This window comes from Danio rerio, chromosome 5, assembly GCF_049306965.1.
Source record: "Danio rerio strain Tuebingen ecotype United States chromosome 5, GRCz12tu, whole genome shotgun sequence".
NCBI lineage: Eukaryota > Metazoa > Chordata > Actinopteri > Cypriniformes > Danionidae > Danio > Danio rerio.
This window is the reverse complement of record NC_133180.1, coordinates 32,436,592-32,459,481: the sequence shown is the minus strand read 5'-3', so window position 1 is coordinate 32,459,481 and position 22,890 is coordinate 32,436,592. Positions and strand designations below refer to the sequence as shown.

General features: G+C 36.4%; 2 protein-coding genes across 5 annotated transcripts in view; one reads left to right on the top strand and one right to left on the bottom strand.

The window, feature by feature from the left end:
- pkn3 (protein kinase N3) overlaps positions 1-12,806 on the top strand; it is a 28,080-nt gene extending 15,274 nt beyond the window's left edge. For all 3 annotated transcript variants that reach the window (XM_073952280.1, XM_021476503.3, XM_021476504.3), the window contains 15 exons: positions 434-543; positions 2,728-2,871; positions 3,029-3,104; positions 5,895-6,063; positions 6,193-6,295; positions 6,399-6,472; positions 6,936-7,005; positions 7,091-7,182; positions 7,699-7,875; positions 8,085-8,147; positions 9,364-9,440; positions 9,515-9,657; positions 11,110-11,217; positions 11,290-11,370; positions 11,451-12,806. In XM_073952280.1, the coding sequence (XP_073808381.1) occupies positions 434-543; positions 2,728-2,871; positions 3,029-3,104; positions 5,895-6,063; positions 6,193-6,295; positions 6,399-6,472; positions 6,936-7,005; positions 7,091-7,182; positions 7,699-7,875; positions 8,085-8,147; positions 9,364-9,440; positions 9,515-9,657; positions 11,110-11,217; positions 11,290-11,370; positions 11,451-11,651 (1,688 nt within the window). In that variant the 3' untranslated portion in view covers positions 11,652-12,806. The remainder of the gene's footprint in view (positions 1-433; positions 544-2,727; positions 2,872-3,028; positions 3,105-5,894; positions 6,064-6,192; positions 6,296-6,398; positions 6,473-6,935; positions 7,006-7,090; positions 7,183-7,698; positions 7,876-8,084; positions 8,148-9,363; positions 9,441-9,514; positions 9,658-11,109; positions 11,218-11,289; positions 11,371-11,450) is intronic.
- A 2,229-nt stretch (positions 12,807-15,035) lies between these two features.
- On the bottom strand, positions 15,036-21,808 carry zdhhc12b (zDHHC palmitoyltransferase 12b). 2 transcript variants are annotated; one of them, XM_073952302.1, is made up of 5 exons: positions 21,389-21,808; positions 18,916-19,055; positions 17,168-17,260; positions 16,512-16,678; positions 15,036-16,244 (listed from the first exon to the last, which is right to left on the bottom strand). In XM_073952302.1, exons 1-5 carry the CDS (start codon positions 21,483-21,485, stop codon positions 16,229-16,231), a joined length of 513 nt encoding a protein of 170 aa, XP_073808403.1. In that variant the 5' UTR covers positions 21,486-21,808; the 3' UTR covers positions 15,036-16,228. The 2 variants fall into 2 exon arrangements, with proteins under 2 accessions (XP_073808403.1, XP_021327289.2); XM_021471614.3 differs by having other exon boundaries at positions 15,036-16,166.
- Positions 21,809-22,890: the final 1,082 nt, after the last annotated feature.

Genomic DNA, 22,890 nt, shown 5'->3' with positions numbered 1-22,890 from the left:
AAATGGAAAGCAAATTACATTTCACTCCAATGTGAGATTTTGTGATCGGTTACACCACTAAAAACAACTAACCACTTGAAAAAATATCTCTTCTGTGAAATTTGAAAGTGGTTAAATCTCAGTATGTTACAGATCCTGTTTACACCTGAACTTATCATAGCCCACTTATGACCAAGTTACCAAAAGTGTATTATATAAACAAGGGCCTAAATTATAGTAATAGCTTTATTAAGCAATATTCAACTTTTTCAATCAAGAAGCACTGAGATGCGCATCACAGAAAATACCTTCACAAATGATGTTTTTTTTTTATGTCTTTTGATTGATTTTATTTTTACTTTGTTCTTGGGAATCAAACAATTTTATGGAAATAGTTTTGAAAAAAATTCAAGTGGTTTTATAAGTATGATGCTTCATTTTTTTTGTCTCTCAGCTGAAATCAGTGCTGTGTTGAAAGTGGATAACAAGATTGTTGGTCGCACACATTGGCGGCCGCTGAGTAAGGATGCCTGGAACCAAAGCTTTAGCATCGAACTGGAGCGGGTCAGTGCCAGCAAATTCTACTGCATATTTCATAGACGCATCTAGTAAATAAATAAGAGTTTTGAATTCAGTTAAGGAGCTCACCCTTAATGCATGGCATAATGTCAAAGTCCTGAGTGCTTTTACAGCATGCAATTCACAGCTGTCAATCATCCCAGGCAACACTTGCCACATCTGTTTTATGGAAAGTGCCCATGATGGTCATCGGCTGAAGGCTTTTCCTCACCTTCCTTAATGCAGCTTAACTTCCATAGTGCAATCAGGCACGTCCAGAGTAATCCAGACTAATCCTTCAACATTACTGTAATCTTTTGCTCACCCCTTGGACACAGACAGTCAGTGTGAATCCTGGCCAAGTCAAACCGCATCTTTTTCCAAGCTGATTCAGCTGTCCCGGCAGAGAATGAGAACTTATTTCATTATTTCTGAAATAGTGTTGCAGTTTGTCTGACAAAGCCTGGCCTTCACATCTGTTTGATGAATGGGGAAGCAGTTTGCTGTATCTGTGCTGGAGGCTTTGATCATTTTTGATTTCAGGTTGCTTTTCTGACTTCTCACTACTACTGTGCACATTATTTAAAGGGATAGTTCACACCAAACTTAAAATTCTGTTGTTTATCCACTCTTTTGTTCTTCCAACCCTTTTTCTCTCTTCTGTCGAACACAAATTTAACATATTTTGAAGCAATCTGTAACCAATTTTTTTTCATAGTATTTGTTTTTTCTTTTTTTATACTTAGTTTTTATTGATTATTTAGGAATATATAACCAGTGGAAACAAAACAAACAAACCAGCAAACAAAAAATAATAATACATAAATGCATACATGCATATACCGTATACACAAATACATCCATTCCATGCATGTATATCTATATACATACATACATATATAAAGATATTAAATAACCTAATCTAAAGAATAATTAAATAAAATTATTAACAAATAAAATGTAATAAAAGTTTGCCATACATATTCCAACAGTGATGCATAACCTTTAGAATTATGTAAATGTTCAGTTATAGATAATTATATTGTCGTTGTGGAGAAAGCCAGCTATTTACTCCATTTCTTTTCAAAAATCTCTAATTGTAGTCGAAGTGCATGTCGTTTTTCTCCATTTTCTCAACTTCTGCTATAATTTTGAACCATTCATCTTTAGTTGGTGGCTCTTCTCTATAACATTTCCGGGTTCTAGCTTTTTTACTTGTTACCAAAAATATCTTAAATGCATATCTTTCCTCCTTTTTTAAGTTTAATAGGAATATCTCCCAAATAAAGTACTTCAAATGATCTAGGAATATGAAGATCAAAAATATCATTAATGGCAGATTGCACAGTTTCCCAAAAACTGTTCATTCTTGAGCACTGCCATAATACATGCACATGATGTGCCTCTTCTACCCCACAGTTCCTCCAACAAAGATGAGTAGACCCATACTGTAATGATTTACTTCTTTCGGCTTTTCGGCTTTCTTCAAAATATCTTCTTTTGTGTTTGGCAGAATAAAGTTTTATAACCACAAAAAAGGGGAGTAAATACAGTTTTTTGGTGGACTATCCCTCTAATCAAATTTATTTTTCACATTTATTTAATTGAAAGTGAATGTAACAACATTTAAAAACGATTTGTCTCAAATTCTTGAATTAATAATTTTTTTTGTCTATACATCAAAGAAGACTGTGGTGTAGGGCTGGGAAATTAATCAAAGTAATCAAAATATAAAAATAAATCAATAAAATAATCATTCATTATTCACAGTCGAGTTAAAATGTTCAATTAATCGTCCGCGCCAGTGGTGTTGTGGTTAGTGCGTCGACACATGCACTCCGGTGCTCACGGCAACACAAGTTCGATTTTGCCTTTGCAATCCTTCCCCTCTCTCTGCTTCCAATGCTTTCCTGTCAATTCTCTCTACTTTTCCTATCCAAAATAAAGGTGAAAACCCCCAAAAAATAATTATTAAAAAATATAAATAGAAAAATGTTTTATTAATCGAAATTTTGAATTTAGGCCAAATAGCCCAGCCCTACTGTGGTGAAATATATTCTATAAGCAAATATTTCTTCCCGACCTAAAAGTTGAATGTTAATCAATTTGAGCACAATTAAGAGGTATAATTCATATCTAATCAGATTTTATTATTTTGTTTTGCTACTCGCATAACTTTGGCTCCTGTAGTCTCGAGAACTGGAGATTGCTGTGTATTGGCGAGACTGGAGGTCCCTGTGTGCCGTGAAGTTCCTGCGTTTGGAAGACTTTCTAGACAACCAGAGGCACGGCATGTGTCTTTATCTGGAGCCGCAGGGCACACTGTTCACAGAGGTGAGAGAAGCTCTCAACACCTTCATCCTAGTGTCAAACCATGCGTGGTGTGCTTACTGTGTACAGCTGCTCTCTGTTTCTTTTAGACTTCGTAGATTCACTTAAAGCTTGAAAACCTAATTCATATACAGCTGTTTATGGTGTGGTTTGCTATCAGGTGAGATTCATCAATCCTGTCATTGAGCGGCATCCTAAACTACAACGACAGAAGAGGATTTTCCCTAAAGAAAAAGGTGGGCTTGACCTCTTCATGTTTTATCCAGTGTGATCCTCACAGAGAGTCTGCTACTTCTCCTACTACAGCAAAATAAACTCATAAAGGTTTGGAACTAGGGATGCAATGATTATAGATTTTGGTTGTACGATTATAGTCTGAGCAACATCATTTTCACAATTATCACGATTATTATGAATTCAATAATTTCAAAACACTACTAGTTTAGAAAATCACATGAAAACTCCTATTTTAAAGTGTTATTTATTGCTGCAGCAACGCAGTGGCGCTGTAGGTAGTGCTGTCGCCTCACAGCAAGAAGGTCGCTCGTTCGATCCTCGACTCAGTTGGCGTTTTTGTGTGGAGTTTGCATGTTCTCCCTGTGTTTGCGTGCTCCGATTTACCACAGTCCAAAGACATGTGGTACAGGTGAATTGGGTAAGCTAAATTGTCCATAATGTATGAGTGTGTGTGTGGATGTTTCCCAGAGATGGGTTGCGGCTGGAAGGGCATCCGCTGTGTAAAAAATGTGCTAGATAAGTTGGTGGTTCATTCCGCTGTGGCGACCCCGAGTTAATAAAGGGACTAAGCCGACAAGAAAATAAATGAATTTATTGCTGCTCAGTAACTGAATATTACAGCACAAAATAATAATAAAAAACAAACAATAGTCAATTTCTCTTCTGACTTAAAAAATAAAAATAAAAAAAAAAGTTTTTGGCATTTAAACATAAGTACAACACTGAAAATAAATGACAGAACAGAGAATAAAAAATGTCTGTTTGTCTAATGTAAATCTAAGCTACATATTAGCTAAGTATTTCCCTTTTAAAGAGAACAAATGTAGTCAAAGACTGCTGAACTACTGTTTGAAAGGCACTTTTGATCAAACATATTATGAACTTGTTTGGTATTTTTTATTTTAATTTTATTTTTCCTCTTTGGAGTAGAAATGTGAATATTCCATACAAAGTATGAAGCTGAACGGTCAGTTCTTGTCACGTGACTCGCTGTGCGCTTGCCCCATTCTTTTAACTAGGTGCGCCTGGAAAGTGTGACAATTGTTGTACTGCATGCACGCCGCCCCCAATATGCATGCAAGAAAAAAAATAACGAGCTTGTGCGCACAAAAGACGTGACATGTGAATGGTCCTTAGTTAATACCCTCAGCCATGGTTAATCCAGTGTGAGTGCGTATTAGCCTCGATGTACAGTTGGAACTTTAAACTAGCGCACAGTTGCCTTAACTTTGTCTATTTGCAGCAGTTTTGTTCTGTGCTTGTGGTGTTGAGAGGCCTTTATTATTAATTAACTGTGACGAATTAAAGCACAGCTAATAGTGAAATCAGTTAAACATTGCATCTTTTTTTGGAACCATTTGAGTTTAAACTATCTCTTTAACATGACCGTTTGGTTGTTTAAAATAAAACAAAAATTGTAAAAAACGATTTGGGAGTAATTTGTTATATTAGTTGTATATTAAAGTTGCCTTGCAGTTGTATCTTTTATCCCTTAACGCTTCTAATTGGTTTTTGGCTTTATAATGGCTTTTATATATAGAATTAAACATTAATCTCTTAAAAATTGTCAATTAATTTGTTCAAAGTTCCGCTTTAAGAATGTGATGAAGTCCTCAAACATCAACAGCAAACTTTCACAAAAGTGTGAAAGTATTAACAAATGACCTTAAGGGCACCATACATGACATCTAAAGCTCAGATGAGTGGGAATTTCAGAGGCAATGTTATGTAAATCTTTAAAAATGGTTGTGTATAAGTATATGATGTAAAATACATGCAAGATTCTTTGATCAAAACTTGTCAACACAGATGGATAATTCAGGGCACTCAAAGATAAATATTGCATTTCCCAGCTTTAGGATGATTTCAGTAAACACTGCTTAAAGGAATTAGAAGAGAAAAAGAGAAGATTATGCTTTAAAGCTCTGTGTGAAAAACCAGAAAGAGATGTAAGCGGTTTGGAGAAAAGCAGAAGAGTGCTCCACAACTGTGCTGTGTCAGAATGTTTTATATGTTTTACAGCACTCATTTATTCAATTTCTTTTTGGCTTAGTCTCTTAATTAATCAGGGGTCGCCACATCTGTATAAACCGCCAACTTATCCAGCAAATGTTTTACGCATCGGATGCCCTTCCAGCTGCAACCCAACATTAAGAAACTCCCATACCCTCTTGCATTTACACACATACACTACAGGCAATTTAGCTTATTCAATTCACCTATAGTGCATGTCTTTACACTTTTAGGGAAACCGGAGCACCTGGAGGAAACCCACACAAACCCACTGGGCCACCGTGCTGCCCCATAATACAGCATAATGCAAAGAAAAAGAAAAATCAGGAGGAACAGATCGCTGCTAATGGACTGAAAAGAGATTTTAATCACGCATGCTTCGAGACCAATGTCACATTAAAACACAAATTATTATAATATTTTCTTGATGAATGAAAATACATGCAATAAAGCTAAATTATTCAATCTCATAGATTATTAGTACTATTATTACTATCATAATACTATTATTATATTGAATGGATTAGTTTCAGTCATAAATGAAGTGTAAACCTAAATGAAAGCTCCAAAGTTTGATCCATCAAAACGGTCATGCATTTTATCTGTCGCTCTCATCTGCAAGTGATATTAATAGCCTTTGACTGGTGTCGACTGAATTGGCGTATTGAGCATATTATATTGGCAACTGTAAGCATGTTGATAACCTCAGACGTAAACGATGTTAAGATATGTTTTTAAACAAAGTTCTTACATTGTTTCTGTTTTCTTTCTCGCAGGGAAGAATTTCTTACGGGCAGCACAGATGAATATGAATTTCGCAACTTGGGGGCGTCTGATGATGAGTGTGTTACCCCCCTGTAACAGCACCATTACGGCCCTCAGCCCTCCGCTGCCTGGCTCAGAGCCGCTGTCTCCTCCATCTGTGTCCACACCACCCTCCACAGGGTGAGATGCAAAGCTTTAGTCCAGCCAGATGTGGAAACTTATTTGTAACGTTGGGCTTTTGCATTCATGGCAATAATCTGTGTAGACTAAAGAGTAATTCTGTCTGTTTGCTGTGGCTGTTTATCACAGAGACTCAGCAGTTGTTAAACTGAATTTCAGCGAGGAACGGCCCACCAAGCCTCCGCGCCTTCACTTGGCGCAGAACCCTTCAGCTGATGAATCACTTTCTGGGGTTTGTTTTGTGGACAAACACTTGCTTTTTAATTTGTAGGGTTTCTTTTTATTGCTGTGGTCGAGTTAAAGTGGTAATTATGTGTTTTGGGACTTTCTGCCAGACTCCTGCCAGAGTAAACTCCACTGAGGACCGCCGAGTTCTCCAAGCCAGGCCTGCGTCCCAGCCTACAACTCAGTAAGGCCGGATGATATTTATTAGATCTTTATTATTTAAGGTTTTAAAATATTCTTAACCTTAAGCCCTAAAAATTCGCTTTACATTTTTTTTCTTCGCAAAGTTAATCCAAAGTACACATCCTTGCAAAGAACACTTCATTTTTTTATCTTTTGTAAGTGATCAAATGTGTTTGTATTAGTTTTACCTGAAATTGTAGGAGTTTTATAAACATGTTGTCATCGTGTCTGTGACTAGTGCATTATTCCTTGTGAGAAATGGCAGCCTGCTTTAGATCTGACACATTCTAGATAAACTAATTGGTGCAAACAGTTCATTAAAAGAACACATGCAAGCTGCACATTATATGTTTACAATCGAAGAGTACACTCTGGCTTTAAGGGTGGTGAATATCAGTCTGTCACAGATCATTTGCCATTTTCTCTATTTGTCATGTTCTCTGAAACTATATCCTGTTTCACAGGAGGCAAGAAGGGATGCAGATGGAGGACTTTAACTGCATTTCTGTTTTAGGAAGAGGGCACTTTGGAAAGGTAAACCTGCAGATGTCCTTCTGTACTGTAATTGAATCATTGTGGATAGTGCCGATGTCTCAGTGTCATTCGTGTCTCTCTGAAGGTCCTTCTGGCTGAATTCAAGAGGACTGGGAAACTTTATGCCATCAAAGCCTTGAAAAAAGGGGATGTTGTGACCCGGGATGAAGTGGACAGGTGATGTTTGCATAGTAGATTTTCCTTTTGTTTGTTTGTTTTCTAAAGAAATCAAATTGAACCTATTGTTTAAATGAATCCTTTAGTAAATCACTTGCCACAACTCAAGGGAATTTTCGTGTCATTTATCAATGACAAGCCTCAACTGCATGGGTACCAGCATAAAAACACAAATTGGCAAACTTTTCTTTATTTGTATTAAAGAAATCCTGTAAAATATGGAGGTTATTATTTTAAATATTGCACATTACTACAATGTGCTGTACTAATAGATTTCTGTTTATTTTCAATTTTAAAGAAAATGAAATTGAAACTTTATTGTCTTAATAATATTATTATGTCATCCATTTTTCACGTGCTATAAATCTGTATACATGATCTAGGGTTGCCTTTTCTATATATATTTATTGGGGTTGCTTGAAAAGAATCATTTTGTTTGTAGGTTCCAGTAAACCCTGCTTTAGTGAACACTTCTGACTCTCATTATAAAGTGAATTCATTTGTTTCTAATCCTAGTTTAATGTGTGAAAAGAGGATTTTTGAGACCATCAATGCGTCCCGACATCCTTTCCTGGTGAACCTGTACGGCTGCTTCCAGACGCCTGACCATGTGTGTTTTGTGATGGAATATTCTCCTGGAGGAGACCTGATGACCCACATCCACAACAACATCTTCTCTGAACGCCAGGCCAGGTACACACACACACACACACACACACACACACACACACACACACACACTTTAATTACGCAGCATTTACATAAGTAATTACGTAAGTTTACATAAGTGCTACTTTTTTCCATTTGCTCTCAGATGCACATGCTGTTTTTAGCACTGTGTATTTTTAGCAGTGACACGTGCCTATGGATGTAACTGTAAACCGTGGTTTTTCTTCTGTCAGGTTTTATTCTGCTTGTGTATTACTGGGCCTGGAGTTTCTGCACCAAAACCGGATTGTCTATAGGTAATTATTTTTACATTTCCAGATTATATGCATATAGGGTGTGATATAGGGCTGTGATATTTGCAAAAAAATATGTTGTATTTTTGCCTTTATTTTTTTTAAATTTTTTTTATAACTGTAAATTAACATTTTACTGAATGTGTTTCTGTGCTGTACTTAGGCTGGTTTCGACCAGTTATTTTCAGCTCTGAATTTTCAGCTGCTGAAAAAGAGAAAAGTTGCTGTAATACGAGTCGATGAAAATGATAAATGAAAAAGATAATGGTGGCAAGCCTGCCTTGTTTTATTTTAGAAATGAAGCAAGTGAGTGTCTTAGTGGATGGATTCAGTGATTGCATAATTTGATTCAGCGTTGCGCTGAGACGAACACTGAGTATGCTAACATGGACACCAATTTAAATGTGATTAAAACAATACTCTGATTAAGAGTCTACCATGTAAACAGCATTTTTTATTTTATTTATTTTTTTTTTTTTTGAGTAATGCAGCATAATCGAACTAAACAGAAATCAAATTAAGGGTGCTCTCACATCTGTAGTTCAGTTCATTTGGTCCGGACCAAGAGCAACAAATGATACATTGTAGCATTTTCTGCCATTTTTGGGTCCTTTTTGCACACTGATTGCTTTGTTCCGAACCAGTTGAAAAGAACCAAAATGCAGCCATGTGACAAAACCCATATCACTCATTGGCCAGATATTATTGAATGCATTTCTTAAACTGCTTTTCAGTTGGTCAGAATTAACGTGCGGAAAAATGCCAATGGAAGTCCCACAAGTAAACAAACCGGCAGATACAAAATGACGCTTTTTACTATGAAGGAATGACTGCACTGGCTGATTGTATCCCTGGTCATAGTATACTATGCTCAATGGACTTGCTTTTATTTTTTAAACTGTGGTAATGAAATCAGTATCACATTTGTGATTCCCCTCGCGTTAGAATTCAGGGAAATTAAATTCTTGCTTGCCTACTATTATTTAGCATTATCATCTATAGATGTATTTAGCTTTCATAACTCAAATTAAAGTGTTATTCCAATAGTCTTTATCACTGTATCTTCAATTGCTTTTTAGACAGAGTTACTGTAAAACATTATACAGTCAGTTTGAAGATTTCTGGTATTATCATAGATGATGAATATCACACACCCAGCCCCTATGCATGTGTGAAATCATGCATGTTGGCTCATACTTTTACTCTTTCCTCATTTTAGGGATCTTAAGCTGGATAATCTGTTAATGGACTCTGATGGCTTTGTGAGAATTGCAGATTTTGGACTTTGCAAAGAAGGTTTGGACATTTGAAAACTTTTTTTCTCTGAAAAAAATGTAATGCTGAATTGCTGAAATGCTGCTATCCTTCAGGTATGGGATATGGAGATCGTACATCAACCTTTTGTGGCACCCCAGAGTTTCTGGCTCCAGAGGTTTTGACAGACAGCAATTACACCCGTGCAGTGGACTGGTGGGGTCTGGGTGTGCTCATCTATGAGATGCTCGTTGGAGAGGTCAGTCTTGCTGCTCAGACTCTTACTACAGCAGCATCACTGTAAGACCCCGCTTATACAGAAATGGACAAAATTGTTGGTACCCTTCAATTTACTCCAGACCAGCTTTATTAGTTAGCCTTTTATAAACTTCGGTTGAACCACAATTCCAAAGCAATATCTCATGTTGTTTCTCTCCCTTCAGTGAAAAGGTATCAACAATTTTGCCCGTTTCTATATGCTATCATGATCTGTGTTTTTGGCAATCTAATCACAAGTGGGTGGCACTTCTTACCCCTCTCTTTCAGCTCCCCACACTTACCTGTTGATACTTTCTACTGTCCTGTCTATTAAAAGGTGTTTGTGAACCTATTTTTTATATAAAAAAAAATTTGTTATAAAATTTTAGACTTGTGCAAGGCTAAATACTTTGGATTTTTTTTTCGAATATCCCAGTTTGAAAAGATTTTCATATGACCTATCAAATTTTATTAAAAATTTAATGCGTTTAATAATACAATAATAGTTTTGTTTGAATTTGTTTTATTAATTATCAAGTATATTTATTCACAAACACTATAACCCTTACCAAGAATAGAAGAAAAAATCGCTGTCAATTACTTCAATTTACAATAATAATAATTTAATTAAAAAAAAATGTAGGCCAGGTCAGTATCCTCAGCAGTAAATAAATGGAGAACTTTTAAGCAAATGTTGCTTTAAGGTCAGTAATTAAATGCTATTTTAAAATAAAGTTTTAATGAGATGGATTGTTGGTGATTGTACATTGCTTTATTTGCACATCTTTTATGCGATAATCTAGTCTTGTGCATGAAGTTAATTAGCATTTTTTGGATGGAAACATAGCTACTGCATTGCAACTGAAATCTGCAGAAAGGTAGTCATGTCTGTTATAAAATTGCATAAATTTTCTGGATACATTTTCATAATGCATATTTTTCATATAAAAAAACTAATAATTTTATTAATTTTTTATTAAAAACAAATTTTTTTATTTAAAAAAAAAAATAAATATATATATATATATATATATATATATATATATATATATATATATATATATATATATATATATATATATATATAAAAACATCAATACAGATCAATATTTTAAGACTGTTTTTTTTTTGTAAACATGAAAATGTAAACCGATGTTTTAGTATACTGTTAACATGCTTCTCTCTTTGAAATGCTCTATGAATTTATGTTTTACGTTTTTACTGCAAATGTCACATCCATAACTCTAGAATTGCTCTTCAATATAAGCCAATAATAAATTAAGCAAGTTTGAGATCTGAAATGGGTAATGTAATGGGTTATTGCACTATAAAAACATCCTGTATGTCAAAACATCAAGAGAGTTTTGATCTCCGTTCAAAAGCAAACAAACAGAAAAGGCAACCCCACACTTTTGAACAGTAGTGTTTGTGTGTATCCTCTTATGGCCGCCAGTCTCCATTCCCTGGTGATGATGAAGAGGAGGTGTTTGACAGCATAGTGAATGATGAAGTGCGCTACCCCAGGTTTATGTCTCCAGAGTCAGTCTCCGTTATCCAAAAGGTAACAGCTCATCCTTCTCAATGAAGTAAGCAAATTAAATTCAGTCTGACTCTCTATCGCTGTTAATGGCAGCTGCTGCAGAAGAACTCTGAAAAACGACTGGGGGCAGGAGAGCAAGATGCCAACGAAGTCAAGAAACACCGTTTTTTCCAGGTGACCGTCACTAACAGTCATTTTTGTCCACTTTTTGTGAAGCTTCTCTTCTTTTCTAAAAAAATAGTTCCTCTCCTCAGGGCATTGACTGGGAGGCTCTGCTGGCCAAAAGAGTCAAACCTCCATTCCTGCCGTCAATTAAAACAGCAGCGGACGTCAGTAACTTTGACGAGGAGTTCACACGCCTCAAGCCTGTCCTGACTCCTCCACAGACGCCGTTCTTCCTTAGCGCCGAGCAGCAGGAGTTCTTTGCGGACTTCGACTTCTCTGCCCTGCACTGACTTCCGCTCCATTACACTCGGATGGGGTTGTGACATATCAAATCTCTTCTTCCTTTTTCTCTCTGTCTTCTTCGTCCAGATATTCTGTCACTTGAGTTGCGCAGTCAAATCAAGTGAAGCTGGCCCCGTCTCACCCTTTAAAAGCTGCTGCTTGTGAATCTGGCTGCACATGTGCGCTTGCGCTCCAAAGACGGTCCAGACCGGACGTTAAAACCAAGAGGAAACCATACGATCAGCACTGTGAGTAAACTCAAATCTGCTCAGCTTTTAAACTGCCCACCCTTGGCATTCACACATGCAGTAATAAGTGATATTTTGGGGTTCCACTGCTTATGGCGTGCAGAAACACCAGTGTTGATTTTCGCTCTGACCAGCTGTAAAATAGAGAAGTCTTCCTGTTACACTGAACTTTGATGCCAAAATATACTTGCACTGTCGCCGAACAGATAATGATTGTCAGATTGAGACGGTTGTGCTGTCTGCTTTGGTTGTTTTTAAGGATTTCTGATGTCGCGCTGATCTGAGTGATACATCTTAAGCTCCTTAACTTCCCGATTGTAACTGTCGAAGTGTGTGCTAATGCAAATTCCTCCACGCTCAGTCTATGCGATGTACGTTCATGTTAAAGCCTCACATTTTGATCTCTGGCTGTCCCTAATCTGGATTTGATTTAGGATTGGTGCCCCAGATAGACGTTGCTCCTTGAATTTATTTTTTTTTTTTGGGACTTGTTCTCAACTTTCCACTGTACTTACAGACGTCTTGTGACTTTTAGCGACGACTTTCTCTTTAAAGCCCTCCTCTGGACTAATCTAGGACTGTTGAATTAGACTAAGCATATTCTACTTAATGTCTTAGCATGATACGGTTAGCACATTCAGTCACTTAAGAAGTCCAAACGCATCATGTATCATAGAAGCTGATTTGTTATTTAACGTGTTTGTCTGTGTTTTACTTTCGACGACCGCCATCAGAACACCATCCTATCATTGTTAATGTGGTTTACTACTGATAATGTACACTGTGAACAAAATGACACTAAAAAATCTATTTAAAGGAAACTTTCCATTTCTATGAGCTACATGAAGGATAAATAAATATCTATGGAACTGAAGGGGATGAATGTATTTTCAGAAATAAAATACAACGTGACCATGTTGTTTAGTTTATTGAATACTGATATTTCAAAATATACATGGAGGAAAAATCAATTGCATAACTTTGATCAAAATGGAGCAGATCGTTCAGGAAATCCTTGCATTAATGATAGTACATTTAAAAACACACAAGTGCAAAAAGAAGCAAACTGAAATCAAGCCAAAGCTGAAACTATTATTGCTGATTTTTAATCTTATTGACTGAAGAAAATCACACTTTGTGGTTTTCGTTGTACTGCATTTATCTGTAAATGTCTTACTTTGCTCTGTTCTGACAGTCAAAAATGGACCTTAGTCTAACAGTCAAAGGAATGTCACATGCATTTACTCCTGCTGATGTGAAATAGGAAAGGCCATGTTTACACAATATGTTATATCTGTAATGTTGAACATTACTGCACGGATTATGTTCATATTCTAAGGGTACATTTACACAACACCTATGTACAAGTTTTTACTTTGGGAATTTAGAGTTTTTCGTTCGGTTGGCAACAGTCACATAGGCCAGTGGCTAGTGATACTATTCTTTGCAAAGAAACACTGAGCGTCTGCAAATATGCATGACTCTACATTAGTTATTTGCCTAAATTTAAAATCACTATTGTTAACGCATGTTTGTGTGAGTGTTAGGGCTGGGCCTATTATTTATTTTATTATATTTCACAGTTACAATATATAACAAGTAAACTATGTATTAAATGTCACACACACACACACACACACACATATATATATATATATATATATATATATATATATATATATATATATATATATATATATATATATATATATATATATCTTAAGGAGCTGTTGACATGAATATGTACCATGCTTCAGAGTCTTGATTCTGTGAGTCTAGTCTAAGAACTCCAGATTCAGATCATATTATTGTTTGGGCCATTCTAGCAGCTTTATTTTCTCTTTTTGGAGATGTTTGAGATTATTGTTTTGCTGAAATGTCCACTAAGGATGTGTGATTTCATTGAAATCGTATCGAACCCGTGATTTGGACATGCGCAATTTCTAAATCACCTTACAGCACAATTTTCCTGCAGTATGCTATTTGAACCGATCATAACGCAGCGTGCAAATAGCCAATGTCTGTGGTATGGGATTAAGTTACTTTGGATACAGGAAGGCTGATGTATGGCAGAACCATTTGTAAGTCCGTCATAAATTGCATCTAAAAGCGCAATAAGTCAAGTTCAACATGCTTTGCAGGTGCCCCTCTGACGTTGCTCGGTGACCATCAACCGTTTTCTCAGAGGATGACAAACTAACAAAACATTGCTGCATTGCTCTGTAACGGGTTTTATGTATGGGGAGAATTTTATTTTATGTCTGTTTTAGAGACATTTTACAGGTCTTTGATAAAGATCCAATTGTTTTTCTTTTGAAATATGTTTCAGATTCACACTGTAAACATAGATTTAGTCTGTCTGAGACAAAATCGTGATTAAAATCGCAATATTGTTCAAGAAAATCATGATGGGTTTCTTTTGCCCATATCGCACAGTCCTAATGTCCACCCTGGTTTCATCTTCCTCATCTGCTAATGTAGGTGTTGAACTGAAACCGCTAATATTCATTTACATTGACAAGGGGCAGAACTGCTAATTAACTACTCAGCTACTCAGCGATTTCAGCTGCTGTCTGGGCTTTCCATGCCTTTTACACCTGCCTTCCTTCATGTGTTCAATACTTCTCTTTTCCATGTCATTTTATTTGTTATTCTCATCTGGGGAAAATTTCAGGTCAACAGCACCTTTTAGAAATGTGTTTTCCGAGATTAATGGTGACATAATTTGTTTTATTCACTTTATTTTACAATATAACTCTTTTAATAGGTAGTTATTCCAAAACCTCAAAAAAGGTTATTACTTATTTATTTTTTAACGGTAATTTTTTTTAGGTTAGTGTATTTTTGAGAAGTCTTAATTTACAGAGTCAGGTTTGACATTTGTAATCCTTTTAAGTTATAGATTTTCACAATAAAGTAAAATCAAACTTGTGATTGATGCCAATTGATCTGTTATAACCCGAGTTGATGCGTTATATACTTGGATAGATCTATCCTTTTCATAAATATTTATTAGTGTAACACTGCAACCCTTGAATAAAGTTAAGACCACATGGGCCAGGCATTATGACCCAGCGGGAGGCTGCTTGGCAGCGATATTTAATTTGTTTTTAATGAGTCAATCCTTTTCTCTAAGCATGTGATTAAGCATTTTATGATAAGACTTTATTTCTTCAGTAACAATGTGTATATATACAGTCATACTGCCAAGTCTTAAGTGTCATGGAAATGTACCCTATAAAAAGTATTTTAATTTGTTGATTTGTCATGTCTAGTTTACAGATTATGGTACATTTAATCATATAAAATCACATTACAAGCATATTGAAATCTCACCACTCAAATATATATAAAGTGCTAGAGGATGTTATTTCACTTCAATTTCTCATTACCCTGTCTCTTATACGAGGAGATCTATATTCTAAAAAACAAATCTGTAAAAATTTCACAAATCCAATAATTGCACAAAGTCATTGCTGATGTAACTGTACAACATGATTTGTTGCTGCTATAAATGAAGATAGTTCTAGTTTGTACAGCAGCTTTGTAGAACCATGTAAGAGAGCTTAATTAATACATACGCACGAGTTTCACATATCTTAATGTATTGCATTAACTGGAAACCACAATACAGCTCCAAAAAACTGTTGTGATTTATTTTTTCTTGTGCTTTTTGTTCTGTGTTTGCTTTAAAAATGTGCAAAAATCAGCACAATTGTCAAAGTACTGGTAAAGAATTCGCAAAACACCTTTTATAAAAACACTCATCATTTGATAACACTTGATCATCACATCATCGCAACTACAAAGTTCATGCATTTAAGAAACACTTTCCAAATGGATCATTCACAAGGAAACCGAAGTAGACGTCCTGCAAAGTTTAAAGAAGTTTCCCGCTAATAAAATATCAACTTCCGTCTTATTGGTTATACGTCAGGGACATCACGACACCCAGGGAATCAAATGGGATCATTGCCCTGCTTGAAGTAAACGTGCTCCCAAACCACCGGTTCCCAAGCGCAGAAGAAGCCCCAGAGATTGCGCAGGATTCCTTTGTCAAAAGGGTTTTCGTCTGCACCGCAGTGCTTGAGGTATGAGATTCTGTGTCGGGACATGAACTCCCATGTGGTGGTGTTTAAGGACACCAGGTAGAGGTGCGAGCCCAGGAGGAGGAGCACGGTGAGGGCCAAAATGGCAACCACTGCTGCTGCTCCCAGGAGAACACCGTTAGTCCTCAACCACTGCTGCCAGGTGGAGGCGTGACTGAAGCCTGACCTGTGTCAGAGTTTTAAAGCGATAGGTCACCCCAAATTTACAATTGTCTTCATTTACTTACCTCAAGTTGTTCCAAACCTATTTGAGATGTTGAACACAAAAGAAGATATTTTGAAGAATGTTGAAATCGGTAGGCTTTTCTTTAAATCAATGGCTAGAAGTTTGCAACATTCTTTAAAGTATCTTCTTATGTGTTCAATGGGGAAAATAAATTTACAAAGGTTTGGAATCACTTGATAGCGAGTCATGTTTTTGATCAATCTCTTTAACCGTCCTCTCTAAAGAGTGCATCTTTTCTGAATATTAATTTTGATCAAATGTAAGTTGCATATAAATGTTGCTCACCAAGCCATGTACAGTCCCCACAGCAAGACCACAAACTGGACGGCCAGATAAAGCACAAACCAGCGATGGTTCCTCTCCCCGACGCAGTTCTCGATCCAGGGGCAGTGGTGATCATAGCGACGCACACAGTGCTGACACGTCTGGCAGTGTTTCGATCTCATCGGTTGCTGTGTCAAAGTGAGCATTCATTTTAAACTTCTCTACCTAACACTTGTTCATTAACCAAATTTGATGAACTAATCTATATTAACTGACGTAACATTACTGGCAAAAAGCTATATTCAGTTTCATTTTATGTCTCTAGAATTTTTTTTTATTGCAGCATGCTGTTAAATATTTGAATTAAACTAAGGTCTTTTTAGTAAAATTATATAAACTAATATATAGACCATTTCAATGTGGTCACGTCATTGGCCCACGAACATTTCCAGCTTGTTATCAAATTATTTCATAACTGTAACAAGAGGCAACTCCATCATAATTTAATGTTCAAACTATTATCATAACATTATTTATCAATATGTTGCCTTTTTTGGATTCTCAGAAGCTATAGGAATTACAAATGTTAATCAGGAAATACTTCGGGACCATTGATTTTGTTTACATCCCTCAAAAAGGTCTAAATGATATGTCTATAATATACTAAAACAGCTCACCTGCACCAGACAGTGTCCACAGCGCCGCAGTCGTATGGATTTGGTGGTCTGTGGAATCATATCCTGTGTTTCTTCTGCGATACCAAGTGTGAACTGAAAAACAGTCAGGTGACGCATGTTTGATACTCTAAAATCTTACTCTCCAGATTTAAACCTCTAAAATCCATTGGTTAAAATGGTTATGAGGTCTATATTTCTATTAGCACAGAAGATCAATAACCCCTTTCACACATACAGACCTTTCCGGAAAATTACCGGCAATTTTCCGGAAAGGTTGTATGTGTGAACATGCCCTTTTTGAAAATACCGGTAAATTCGTTCTGGCTATTTTCCGGAAAGAAAAGTTGTAACATTACCGGCAATTTGCCGGAATACTGCGCTGTGTGAATGCAGAAGGAAGATAGCCGGAAAGAGCGCATCCACGTCTAGAACGTGCTGACGTGAGACACCTGCTTTAGCCAATTAGAACAGTCAGACGCATTCACGTGCGCGCGGTTTATGAGAATAAAAGCCTTTGAATCTTTTTCCAGACACCTTTAGCTGCTAGATGTTAGTCAGATAACGTTTCTATGTTCCTTCTCAATGCTAACTGTGTAAATAATTATCGCTAAAATTTTTATGATAATCCGTTGTTTGTTTACCTTCAAGCTTTGCGTGTGCCCGTGAGTGCCCATAGCGCCAGCACACACACATATCAAGAACATCTCGACATGTGAAAGTGTTTCTCTATGTTTTCATTGGAGTTGTACTCAATACTGATCCATCCGAAGAGTTTGTAATGTAGTCAAATGTTTACAAACACAAGCGCAGCCGTTTAGAGGTCATTTCTGGTTAATGATGTCAGAATTTAACGGCATTTTGCAACGGATGTGTGAATGCTCTTTTCCGGAAAAATTCCGTAACGTCCTCGCCTGTGTGAACAGCGCTTTTTTGAATTTACCGGTAAAGTCGTTCCGGAAATTTTCCGGATATTTACCGGTATCACTGTGTGAAAGCGGCTATTGTCTATCTATCTGTGTAGATTAACTAGAAATATCTAACCAATTGTCAGCATTCTGGAAACCTGCTGTTAAAGGGTTAGTCCACTCAAGATGAACATTCTGTTATTGAATTACTCATGTTGTTCCAAACCCCTAGACCTTCGTTCATCTTCAGAACTCAAATCAAGACATTTTAGATCTGAGAGCTCCCTCATCCTCCATAGAAAGCAAGGATCCTGACTGTACCCAAAAACATCCTCAAAACAGACAATGTGCCTTCAGTGGTTCATTTGGAATGTTGTCAAGGTGCAAGAATACTTTTGTATGCACATAAAACAAAAATAAGGACACTATTCAACAGTTTATTCTCCTCGGTGTTAGTATAGGGTGCACGTTCATGAGAGTGATGTGGTCTGTGCGTTTGCTGCTGACCTACTATTCCTCGGATGCACCTGTGCTTCTTTTCAAACAGAGGAAGTAACACACGGACATCAGTGCTCAATAACGTGGTGTGCCCTATACTGACACTGAGGACAGGAACTTTTGTGTGCCCTTAAAGAAAAATATTTTCTTCCCTTAACAATACAAAGATTAAACCACTAAAGGCATATGGTCTGATTTGAGAATGGGTTTTGTACCTTTCTCGACTCTGAACAAGTCGGGAACCATGCTGTCTATGGAAGATCAGGGATTACAGAGGTACTTCAAGTAAATATTTGAGGTATTTCAGGCTTGGCTGACAAAAAAAGTTTAAATTTATTTACTGACCTGCAAGTCACAGTCATCAGTCAGGACAAAACCAGGATCCATGAGTGAGACCGCAAAGTACAGCAACACAGACACCAGAACCAGCAGCACAAAGAGAACCGGCAGTGTGAGCTCCCCAGTCTCCTCCTGCCGGCGCAGGTCTGTGTGCAAGAAGAACATCACAGTATTACGGAACAATCAATAGTACAGTGGGGGAAAAAGCACAGTAGAGAAGTGGAGTGAATCATCATTGTAGAACAGAAGTAAAAGAAGTTAGAATGGAGAACAAATACAATAATTATATTACTCGAGGATTGAATCTAGTGAGAATAAAATCTCTGATCCTGAGGCTTTTTACACTTCATGAATTGGCACTTAAAAAAAAACAAGCAAAAAGTCAAACTTTTACTCATTAACATTTTGCAACTTTAAAGAACCTTAGGTGGAATGTAAGGTTTCATGGACTAAAAAGGCTCCTCATGGAACCACTGATGCCAATAAAAAAACAACAACATTATTTTTAAGTACATAGCATCACACTAAATGGCTGAAAATATTTAACCCTTTATAGACCACTCATTGACATATTATTGCTAATAGTTTTATCTATAATTATTAATTTATATATATATATATATATATATATATATATATATATATATATATATATATATATATGTGTGTGTGTGTGTGTGTGTGTGTGTGTGTGTGTGTGTGTGTGTTTTTATTTTTTTTATTTATTTTTTTTACATTTTAACAAAGCTATGCCTTTTGGTCTTCAATAAAATGGCCTGAGATATCATAATTTTCGTGTCATTGATTTTTATTTTATTTCTTTTTTTCATAAATTGATCTGTCATCATAATTTAAACTTTTCTTTTCATAATTGTGATTTATGTACACTGATTGAGGGAACTCCTAAACCTGGTTTGAGTTAAAGGGATAGTTCACCCAAAACTGAAAATTATATCTGTTGAACATCAAAAAAATCAATTTTGAAGTATGCTCCACAGTATTTGTTTTTCCTACTATGGAAGTCAATCGTTGCAGCTTTTCTGCTTTCTAAAAAACTCTTCTTCAGAAAAAAGAAAATCATAAAGGTTTGGAAACACTGAGTCAATTTCTATTAATTTTTTATTTATTTATTTATTTATTTATTTTGGTTGAACTATCCCTTTAAGACAGGGGTGTAAAACTCAATTGTAGGTTTCAAACAAGCCTGAAGGACTCAATTAGTTTGATCAGGTGTGTTCAATTAGGGTTGGAACTAAACTGTGCAGAGCTGCGGCCCTTTTGGAACTGAGTTTGACACCTGTGCTTTAAGAGGTGCAAATAAACCAGCAGCAACTGCTTCCTCTTTAATGTAGCAACCAGCTTTGTTACTTTTTGTGGTCCACCAAACCATTTCCATTGTGGTCTGTGCTATTTGTATGCGTTTTATAAATTTGCATGTCCATGTGTAGTCAAATTCAATTAAGTGTGATGTCACTGATTTATCAAATTGTATGGGAAGGCTTAATAAATACCAATAAATACCAATACAAATACCACCAGCTTTGCACATTTTCCATGTCTCCTTAACCAAACACACCTGATTCAGATCAACTCATTAGCAGAGAATGAAAGACCTGTAATGGGTGTAACAGACAAAGGAGACATCCAAAATATGCATTGCTGGTGGTCCTCAAGCAACATGGTCGAGAAACACTGATGTACATCATGATTTTGTAAGAAAATCTCTTTTGTGTGTAATTTGACTACAAAGTGGTCATGAACTACCATTTTCTAAATTTAGGTAAATAGCAGCTTGGAGCTGGAAACAGTATTTCATACATCACGGCTTAAGTGGATCGATGATGTTTTCTCTATTATTGTTTTTCTATCTGCATGTATTTTCTTAGCTTGCAGCGCTTTGGAGCTCTCCGAGTCACCGTAATTTCATTTTGTTTTTGCAGAAAAGTTATAATCTAATAGTCATTATAATAATCTAGTTATTATAATGTACCAAAACATCATTATTAGTATTATTATTATTAAGTAGAAGTAAAGCGATATATAATGTTGCAGACTGGGATATAGAGCAGTAAATGTGGAAAGTAGAATAAAGCATGGTGGACTCATATCATGCAACAGTGTAGCAGTCAGAGCACTGTTACAGTATGTAACTGTATTAGAATAACTATGTAGAAGAGCAGGGGAAAACACACACTTCATAACACATCACTGTGTAGTCCAGCAAAATGTATAGAGTAGAAAGATATTCTGTCCAGTAGACTATGCTGTAAACCAGTTGGACAGAGTGTGTAATAAGAGTATAACAAATGACAGGTAAAAGCAGCAGTACACTTGAGTCAAACACTCAGAGATGCAGAAACAGGTGTGTGAAGCATCTTCATCTCATTCATTATCATTCAGCGTCCATTAAATAACATGCTTTGAATGGAGACTAACACATGCTCTCATAGCACATTAAGCGTCTATAACGAGCACTTACCGGTGTCGTGTAGGAAGAGAATCAGCGTTATAACCCATGTCAAAATGACATGAGCGGTCCTCACCAGAAATCCTGAACCGAACACATTTTTGAACATCCTAGCATACTTCTATATCCTGCTAAGCATGCGTCTGCTGTGCACTCGCAAAGAAACACATTGTCATAAGAGCTGTAATCATCAGCTAGCTGTGTTTGTTAGCCTGCTCGAGCTCATCAGAAACCAGTTAACGTTACATTCCAGCTGTCAAGTGCGCTCCTACGCGTCCTGCGCTAAATTCCACAACAACAACCATTTCTGACCGGGATATTTGTCCCCTGGCGTCGGGGTTCGTATGCTGCACGCCTAATGGAGACGGCTATAACATTGTGATTCAACCGAAACGGCGGTACTTCAGTATTCTGTGTTTCTTTCGCTCTAATAAGCTTGTTGATGCCGTTCCGCAGCTTAGATGTGAGGACGGGTACATGTCATGTTTCCTATTGGTCGCTTGTGTTCACGTGAGGTCTCGGCTTGAAACTGGGATGCAAATGTAAAGCCAAAGGAAGAGAGGAAGCATTCTCAGAACTGCAAGTGGATATATGCAGTAATGCAGTGTCAGAATCAAGCAATATAAACAACCCACAAAATCACACTGCATATATACAAATGACAGGTTCCCCATGAGCGTATTATGTTATGTCTGTTTAGATCATTTTACAATTATTATGAAATATTAATAATGGATATTCTCCACGTGTTCGCGTGGGTGTGCTCCGGTTTCCCTCGCAGTCCAAAGACATGTGATACAGGTGAATTGAATAAACTAAATTGTCCGTTGAGTGTGAATGTAAGTGTATGGGTGTTTCACAGTACTGGGTTGCAGCGAAGGGTACCCGCTGCGTAAAACATGTGCTGGATAAGTTGGCGTTTCATTCAGCTGTGGCGAGCCCTATTAAATAAAGGGACTAAGAAGGAATTTGAATGAAAATACTAATAATAGTTGCAGTCAGTATATTTTTAAGCAATTCATAGTTTTATTCAGCATTGGATTTAACTGATCAAATGTGATGGCAAGGATATTTATAATGACAATATTTAAATATTATATATTTTAATATATTTATTTATGAATTATAACATAATATATATTCTTTGTGTCTTTCAAAGTCACTTTCTCAAAGGTGCTTAAACAATGCAAAAAAAAGACAAAACAATATAAAACAAAGCATTGTAAATACAAGAGAAATAACAAATAATTCCATCCATTAAAGACAAGTTTTAGGAAGCATCTAAAGCATGTGATGATGACTGGGTGTTGAAAGAGCAACCAGTTACCGCAGAGTAAGCTAGCATTATCATTTTAAATCTACCAATATATCAAGCTAGCATTATATCATTTTAAAACATACATATGATACCTAACAGGGAGTCAGTATCATGTTTAAAATATAAAGATTATGTATTCACCAACAACTAGTGCCAGTTAGGATTATAGCTGCTGAATTCTGCAGTTATTGCAATT